This window comes from Perissodus microlepis, chromosome 13, assembly GCF_051167445.1.
Source record: "Perissodus microlepis isolate ML-2025 ecotype Zambia chromosome 13, ASM5116744v1, whole genome shotgun sequence".
NCBI lineage: Eukaryota > Metazoa > Chordata > Actinopteri > Cichliformes > Cichlidae > Perissodus > Perissodus microlepis.
In genome coordinates, this window is record NC_140473.1 from 31,770,892 (window position 1) to 31,778,954 (window position 8,063).

An 8,063-nucleotide genomic window follows, 5' to 3' on the forward strand; every position below is an offset into this window, starting at 1 on the left:
CGTGGTTTGACACACTGAGCAGCATCGACCCATGGAAGAATGATTTCAATCAACTGTGCATGTGTGTGTGTGTGTGTGTGTGTGCATGTGTGTGTGTGTGTGTGCATCCATTTAATCAACAGTTAAACTGATGGAAGCTGAGATGAATGTAGGGCACTGAGTGCGCGCTCTCAGTAGGGTGGATGTTAGAGTCCAGGAGCAAACATGTGGACTAACACTGAGCAGGAAAAGGAAGACGAGACAGAGGGAGGGAGAGGGGGAAACAGTGAGGGGATCAAACACCTGTCGACATCATCAGGAAAAGCCTCATCAATACGTAATAATAAGAGTCAAGCTCACACCTGAGCAGTGATTCCAGGCAGTGAGCCTCCGAGTGTGCGTCCTCTTATGGGAACAATAATGACTCGCAGATTGCTTCTTCTGAAACATGAAAAACGTCCACCTGCTTATGTGAGCTCTGAATGTCTGAGATTATCTGCCCTCTGAGGTCACAGCTGCTTTTACAGCCTCACTGAAAGCATCAGCCTGAGATCGCCTCCTGACCCACATGTACAGTTAAGGTGGGAGGACTCTCCCCTCGCTCAGTCTGAACCTGAGCGACCAACCAAAGACCTGGGAATGTGTACTGGCAGTCGCAGCTCCGCCTGCCTGAGGAACCTCGCGTTAAAATCTCTACAATGACTCACTGGATGGTGTCTCTGCGTGTCAGGTGTGACGCCTCGCACAAAACACACAAACTGCCTTTAATTCTTAATGAACAGAGCTCATGAAGCTGTGCAGCAGCTGTGCAGCAGCTGTGCAGCAGCACGCTCACATCCAGGTGGGACAGTTTAAACACCTGGACGGCCTCACAGGAGGTTCATGAATGTGTGAAGGAGGCCATGCAGAGGCTGGAGTTGGAAGAACACGACCACGTCAGAGGGGACGCTGCTGGGACGCTTTATCCAGCTAAGCCACGGCGCCTCCTACAGGCCTTCAGTCAAGTTAAACATAAACCGTGGATCTGCAGCTCAGGTGAAAGGCGAGGATTTGAGGTGGGGCCGCTCCGTGGTCCTCCTTCTCCTCACGTGTGGTCACATTTATGTTTGATTTGAACTGTGAGTTGATGAATGAACCTTGGAAACACGTCACCGTAAGCTGAATGATGAAGCGTGCGCCTCCTGTCGAGCAGAAACAGTGAACATAAACACACTTTGCACTGATGGGTGGATGAGCAGCGTGAGTGTGTGTGTCACATATTTCATCCGTGTGTAAAGAAACATCTGGTGGAAGTGATGTGGAGATCAGGACTTCTGCTCCAGCAGCTGCTGACGCAGGAAACAGCAGGAGGAGCTGACGGAGAAGCTAACGGAGGAGACACAGGTGAAGCCTTCAGGGTTCAAACCACCTGTGTGAACGTCAGGAACACTAAAGCTGGACCCTGCAGAGCTGCTGGAAGTTCAGATGTGTGGTCACCTCTGACCATCAGGGTCTCGTGTTCATTGTCCTGCCCTCTGAAACGTCATGTGTTCCTGCTCCCTGCATGTTTTTTTATTTTAAACTCCTCATAATCCCACATGTGGGAAATTCCGTAAATAAAGGTCAACGCCCAATGTGGGGCTCAAACCCAAGCTCTTGAGATTAAGAATCTCATGCTCCACCGATTGAGCTCGCCAGGCTTACATCCTTGGCCTCTGATACCTCTGTATCGTTCACATCCATCCCTGATGTGGATGTTTCTTATGCAAAAAGCTGAAGTAACGAGTCTGACTTAAACTGAAAGGATGATAAAGTCGAGACGCGGAACTTAAAATGTGAGGAGTAAAAAACGAAGTACGGCTACTGAAAAGTCCACTTAAGTACTCACTTAGTAACAAAGTATTTGTACTTCATCACCTCTGAAACTGTGTGCATCTGTGTGTGAGTCTGTGTGCGCATGTGTGCATGTAGGATTTTAATCTCAGCACTCAGATTTTCGGGTTAAATGGAATTGTGTTGATGCTCGGAGGCGCTGTGATTGTCTCTCTGACCCGTCGGTGCTACTTTGACCCAAATCGAACAGTTTTATAATTTTCATTTTCTAAAAGAGCCTAAGACCTCGAGCTGCACGCAGATCCGTCCCCATTACAATCTGCACTCTGAGCGGGCACCCCGTGCTCAGTTTGAGTAGCTGGCTCTGTTCCTCAGTCACACGGTGGCACTGTGGCAGGAAGCGAGCGGCCAGCTGCAGGAAAATAGCTGCAGAAGAAGAAGAGCTGCTCCTCAGCGGCTACCTGCCGGGTCCACCTGTGTCCGTTTGAGCTGCTGTCTCACGTGAAGATGTCGGAGGACCTGCGCGCACAGCTGGAGAAACATCTGCAGACTTTACACATCCAGACGAGATGCGTGGAGCACCCGCCGGTAAACCGGACAGCCCGACTACACTGAATCCCATTAGCGCTTCTGGCATTTTCAACATCCCCATCTGACTCTAGATCATATAAATACGTGAAAACATGCTCGGAGACATTTCCACAATCGGAGAGACTCGCACTTTTATTCGGCGCCACGCGTGACCATGACAGGGTCTCCTGATGCGCGCTCACTGTTGTGGAAGTGCGCGTTTCCTCCTCAGTTTCTCGCTCTTTCAGTTTCACTGACACGTGGGGGACTAACAAAGTTGTCAGCTGAAGTAAAGAAAAGCCGCTTTGCTTGCCGTGTGTGTGCTGACTTCACGAGCACACGAATTCACGTTAAAATTACGTGATGAAGTTTAGGCGCAGTCAGCTGTGTTTGCGCAGAATCTGTTTATCCTGCAATGCGCAGTGTTTTTGAACGGGATCCGTTGGGACGGGCGCTTTAGAGCTCCGCTCAGAATCGAGCGCGCCGTGAAAAAGCAGATATGACTTTGAATGCCTGACTTATGTGCATATATTAATGTACTTCCTGTCTGCTGCAGCTTTCATAAACTGCTCTGACACGTTTGTGCTGCAGGACCTGCTGTGACCTGCAGAGGGCGCCAGACCACAGAGTTTGGTTTAGTCCTGCAGGCATGGATGGCATCACAGTCAGACAGCTTTATTAATGTAGGAAACCAGGAAGAGTTGCAGGAGGCTTTGATGTTAGTAATACAGTGAGGTACTACATGCCCAGCTTCCACAAAGAGCCCGCTCTCACCCACTCTCCTCCTCCTGCAGGTGTTCACGGTGGAGGAGATGATGCCTCACCTGCAGGGCGTGAATGGCGCCGTCACCAAGAACCTGTTCCTGAAGGACAAGAAGAAGAAGGGGCTGTGGCTGGTGTCGGCCCGCCATGACCGCCAGGTCAGCTCCTCCACATGACCTCTGACTTAAAAACTAAAGACTAACACCTCACTTCCTCTCGTTCCATCTGCAGGTGAACCTTAATGACCTCGCCAAGAAGCTTGGTGTCGGGAGTGGAAATCTGCGCTTCGCAGATGAGGCAGCCATGTTGGAAAAGCTGAAGGTAGGAAGGATCAAAACGGGGAGGGCCAATTATTGAGCTGGATTCACAGGTCACAGCTTTAGACTCCTCCTCCCCTCTCCTTCAGGTGCGTCAGGGCTGTGCGACGGCTCTTGCTCTGCTCTTCGATCAGGATCGCAGCGTGAAGTTCGTCTTGGACCGGGACCTGGTGGAAGGAGGCCACGAGATGGTCTACTTCCACCCGATGACCAACGCTGCCACCATGGGGCTCAGACCGGACGACCTGCTGCGCTTCCTCAAGGAGACGGGACACGAGCCAATCCTGGAGTGCTTCGAGTAAAACGGACACCCGGGCCTGGTTTACAAGCGACGCGAGGGCGATCCTGGTCGGGCTGAGAGCAGGATACGGCCGTCTGCCGCCGAGGATCTTGAGAAGCTTCAAGCTAGGCTCTAAGTGTAAAAACTAACATTTTAAAAACGTGTTTGTGTGGAGCGATGAGAATCTGCAACCTGAACATTAAACAGCTTCTCATGACATCTGAAGTTCACACGGACGAGCACACCGTTTGTCTTCTGTGCATCATTCGACTGTGGTGGTGGTCCTACTGCTCTTCACTAACAGCCTGTCATGTTTATCAAAGTCCCCAAAATAAAATTTATTCACTGAAATTTGACCCTGGATGTTATTTATTATCCTGCAAATGTAAAGCGAGAGAATAAAAAGCTTTGTCATCTCTGTTTGGTTTTAAATTAAGAGTTTATCAGAAAGATGCTTTAATCTTTAGACCTTAACAAAAAGAAACAGCCTGTAAGAAGGTAAAACACGAGGGTCACAGTTACTTATTTTAATAATTACACAAATAAGAATCAACTTACATGGTTCTAACAGTATTTAAAGGGTTTGGTGAGTAACCAGGAGGTAAGCTAAGAATCCGCTTTAATTAAGCACTATTTTCTGAATGCCAACATTCATAGTGCCCGAAAATTGAACTCGTCTCCTTCTGCAATACCAGGTAATACCAGGTATTACCGGTTTGCCTGACAGCAGGAGGCGCTGTGGCTTAGCTGGTCAAAGCGCCTGTCTAGTAAACAGGAGATCCTGGGTTCAAATCCCAGCAGTGCCTTCCTGTTACCATTTGAAACCATCTTCTTCACAGTGTTGATTGCATTCTTAACCTTGTAGTTGGGAAACCTTTCAACGTCTGTGTATGTGCTCAGTTATACACCTCACGGTACTCTTGAGAGCTTTAAAAACTTCTTTTCACCTTATCCAAGAAGCGTCTTCAAGTCTAGAATAAATGCTGGAGGGTCCCAGGCATTAAACCGCTAGTGGAGCTTCTGAGGGTTGTTCACCCAATATTGATGTCTTGGGCATGTCTAAATCTTCATTGTGTCCTCTTCTTGGAAACGGAGGAGAGAAAGCATAAGTCCCAATGCTTCCTGCCATCAGCACTCGTTAATGAAATGTAATGGCATTGGTAGGGAGGCAAGGCACTGCTGGGATTTGACCCAGGATCTCCTGTTTACGAGACAGGCGCTTTGGCCAGCTAAGCCACAGCGCCTGGAGCTGTGTGCCTCTGGCTACTGTCCAACAGCTGGTGGGGAAAAATGTGACAAACCGATTCAAACCTGTGTCTGCAGAGGTTACTTGGTTTTTCCCTTCCCTGAAGGAGGCACTGTAGCTTAGCCGGTCAAAGCACCTGTCTTGTAAACAGGAGATCCTGGGTTCAAATCCCAGCAGTGCCTTTTGAGCCATTTCAAAATAAGGAATTGTGTGTAGGCAACTTTTCCTCAATGTCAAAATAAAAGAAAGTAAGCTGTTCAATCTCAAGTTTGGAGGAACTAAAGATTTAGCAAAGGACACCCCAGCAGCTGTGCACCACATGCAGATGAAAAAATTCAAAACTGAAAGTGTACTAAAACATGAAACTGCGCAACTGTAACAACAGACATAAATGGACCAGTATAGACACTGGGTGAGGCAGGGTTATATTGAGCTTTCGTCCCAAAAGTACTGTCAAGATTCTGCAAATCATTCGAGTTACTGATAAGAGAAGGTAAGACTGTTAGGTGTTGTGTTAATATAAATGCCGAAGTGTTCTCTATTAAAAACAGCATAAGGAGGTGTTCTAGTGTTCTTGTTTCCTCTTATGTTATGGAAAAGTGTATAGGCAGCAGGAATTTGAGTCAGGTCTCGGTTTTTCTTGATGATGTCACTCCTTTCTCAGCTACACTTGAGAACCATGAGGAACGATCGCTGAAGGTCCTCCATAGGATGAAAGAATTTACTTTAAAGCTGTCGCCAGAGAAATGGCAGTTCTTCAGGACATCTGTCCAATATCTCGGCCATGTTGTATCATCAGAAGGGGTCAAAACAGATCCAGCTGCCCTCACTACCTGGCCAAGACCAGCTAACATCAAGTAGCTTAAGTTTTTCCTTGGGTTCACTGGATATTACAGGAGGTTTATAAAAGACTATTCCAAGCTTGCAATACCCCTTAATCACTTAAGTGCTGGTTGCCTCCCACTGAAGAGAAAATCCAGTCTGTCTGGCAGAAACCACAAGGTTTCTACCAGTGCGGATCTCAAAAAGCCTTTTCACGAAAAATGGACCCCAACCGCTGAAGATACTTTTAAGACATTGATTCTCAAGCTCACAACAGCTCCTGTTCTTGGGTTTGCAGATCCAAAGAGACATTATATTGTGCACACCGATGCAAGCGCCCATGTTCTCGGTGCAGCCTTATATCAAGAACAGGAGAGCAAGTTAAGAGTCATTGCCTGTGCCAGTAGGGGTCTCTCCAAGTCCGAGCAAAGGTACCCTGCACACAAGCTTGACTTCCTGTCTGTGAAGTGGGCTGTCACCCAGAACGTTTTCCGCTGTCTCTATGGAGCAAAATGTACAGTGATGACAGACAATAATCCACTCACATACGTTTTAACATCTGCAAAGTTGGACGCAGTAGGGCATTGCTGGTTGGCCGTACTTTCCAGTTTTGATTTTGACATTGAGTATAGCGCTGGGAAGGACAACCAAGATGCAGATGGGCTGTTGAGACGTCCGTATCTGCATGCCTGTGATATATCTGATCAGAGTTCTAATGATGAGGAAAATGCCATTGAAGGCTTTACTGCACAGCTCTTGCACCGCAACAAAGAGCCTGATTTTCCAACCGAGGCAGTAAGGGCAGTATGCAAGAGACATGAGTATTCCTCAACTCTTGAGGAGGAGGCAGCAGTACCACCGTCTGCACGAGTACAATGTTTGGCTATTGGAGCCTCTGCAATACCAGCAGATTTCTGTCAAACTGATGTAGCTGGGCCATGCCCCCTGATGCAGATGTCTCCTTCCGATTGGCTACGTGAACAGAAATTAGATCTGGAGAGCTGAGAGAGTCTTGCAGAAAGCTACCAGTTAGCCATTGAGCACAGTCAAACGAGTGCTTTGCAAAACAAACAAAGCTTTGACAGTAAAGTGCGGGAATCCACCCTTGCCAAGGGAAATAGAGTTGTTTTGAGGACTTGTTCAGACTCACCCTGTTGAATCAGTCTCAAAAGCTTCTCCTTCACCTTATGATGTTTCCACTGAGGTCATTGAAGAAGTGAGGAACAGGAAGTTACTTGTTGGACTATTTGACCATATGCTACATTTAGAGTGCACAAAAGTTAAAAAATTGAACTCGTCTCCTTCTGCAGTACCAGGTAATGCCAGGTATTACCGGTTTGCCTGACAGCGGGAGGCGCTGTGGCTTAGCTGGTCAAAGCGCCTGTCTAGTAAACAGGAGATCCTGGGTTCAAATCCCAGCAGTGCCTTCCTATTATCATTTGAAGCCATCTTCTTCACACTGTTGCTTGCATTGTTAATCTTGTAGTTGGGAAATCTTTCAACGTCTGTGTATGTCCTCAGTTATACACCTCACGGTACTCTTGAGAGCTTTAAAAACTTCTTTTCACCTTATCCAAGAAGCATCTTCAAGTATAGAATAAATGCTGGAGGGTCCCAGGCATTGAACCGCTAGTAGAGCTTCTGAGGGTTGTTCACCCAATATTGATGTCTTGGGCATGTCTAAATCTTCATTGTGTCCTCTTCTTGGAAACGAAGGCGAGAACTCCCAATGCTTCCCGCCATCAGCACTCGTTAATGAAATGTAATGGCATTGATAGGGAGGCAAGGCACTGCTGGGATTTGAAACCAGGATCGCCTGTTTACGAGACAGGCGCTTTGGCCAGCTAAGCCACAGCGCCTTGATCTGTGTGCCTCTGGCTACTGTCCAACAGCTGGTGGGGAAAAATGTGACAAACCGATTCAAACCTGTGTCTGCAGAGGTTACTTGGTTTTTCCCTTCCCTGAAGGAGGCACTGTAGCTTAGCCGGTCAAAGCACCTGTCTTGTAAACAGGAGATCCTGCGTTCAAATCCCAGCAGTGCCTTCATATTATCATTTGAAACCATCTTCTTCACAGTGTTGATTGCATTCTTAATCTTGTAGTTGGGAAATCTTTCAACGTCTGTGTATATCCTCAGTTATACACCTCACGGTACTCTTGAGAGCTTTAAAAACTTCTTTTCACCTGATCCAAGAAGCGTCTTCAATTCTAGAACAAATGCTGGAGGGTCCCAGGCATTAAACCGCTAGTGGAGCTTCTGAGGGTTGTTCACCCA

At 47.5% G+C, this 8,063-nt stretch overlaps 1 protein-coding gene and 6 non-coding genes across 7 annotated transcripts; 5 read left to right on the forward strand and 2 right to left on the reverse strand.

Moving 5' to 3' along the window:
- The first annotated feature begins 2,185 nt into the window (after positions 1-2,185).
- On the forward strand, positions 2,186-4,076 carry prorsd1 (prolyl-tRNA synthetase domain containing 1). The gene is made up of 4 exons (XM_084949636.1): positions 2,186-2,379; positions 3,156-3,281; positions 3,355-3,444; positions 3,530-4,076. The coding sequence occupies exons 1-4, from the start codon at positions 2,299-2,301 to the stop codon at positions 3,740-3,742; spliced, it is 510 nt and encodes a 169-aa protein (XP_084805762.1). The 5' UTR covers positions 2,186-2,298; the 3' UTR covers positions 3,743-4,076.
- Positions 4,077-4,452: 376 nt separating this feature from the next.
- trnat-agu (transfer RNA threonine (anticodon AGU)) lies at positions 4,453-4,526 on the forward strand. Its single transcript has one exon. It is a non-coding gene; the product is annotated as a tRNA-Thr (tRNA).
- Positions 4,527-4,891: 365 nt separating this feature from the next.
- Positions 4,892-4,964, reverse strand: trnat-cgu (transfer RNA threonine (anticodon CGU)). The gene has a single exon. It is a non-coding gene; the product is annotated as a tRNA-Thr (tRNA).
- A 110-nt stretch (positions 4,965-5,074) lies between these two features.
- On the forward strand, positions 5,075-5,148 carry trnat-ugu (transfer RNA threonine (anticodon UGU)). Its single transcript has one exon. It is a non-coding gene; the product is annotated as a tRNA-Thr (tRNA).
- A 1,993-nt stretch (positions 5,149-7,141) lies between these two features.
- trnat-agu (transfer RNA threonine (anticodon AGU)) lies at positions 7,142-7,215 on the forward strand. Its single transcript has one exon. It is a non-coding gene; the product is annotated as a tRNA-Thr (tRNA).
- Positions 7,216-7,573: 358 nt separating this feature from the next.
- Positions 7,574-7,647, reverse strand: trnat-cgu (transfer RNA threonine (anticodon CGU)). The gene has a single exon. It is a non-coding gene; the product is annotated as a tRNA-Thr (tRNA).
- A 110-nt stretch (positions 7,648-7,757) lies between these two features.
- Positions 7,758-7,831, forward strand: trnat-ugu (transfer RNA threonine (anticodon UGU)). The gene has a single exon. It is a non-coding gene; the product is annotated as a tRNA-Thr (tRNA).
- Positions 7,832-8,063: the final 232 nt, after the last annotated feature.

Excerpts from the sequence above, each read along its gene's own strand:
- prorsd1 (XM_084949636.1), top strand. The coding sequence starts at position 2,299 with ATGTCGGAGGACCTGCGCGCACAGCTGGAGAAACATCTGCAGACTTTA. Across the intron at positions 2,380-3,155 it reads GATGCGTGGAGCACCCGCCG|GTGTTCACGGTGGAGGAGAT; the intron begins GTAAACCGGACA and ends CTCCTCCTGCAG. Across the intron at positions 3,445-3,529 it reads CCATGTTGGAAAAGCTGAAG|GTGCGTCAGGGCTGTGCGAC; the intron begins GTAGGAAGGATC and ends CCTCTCCTTCAG.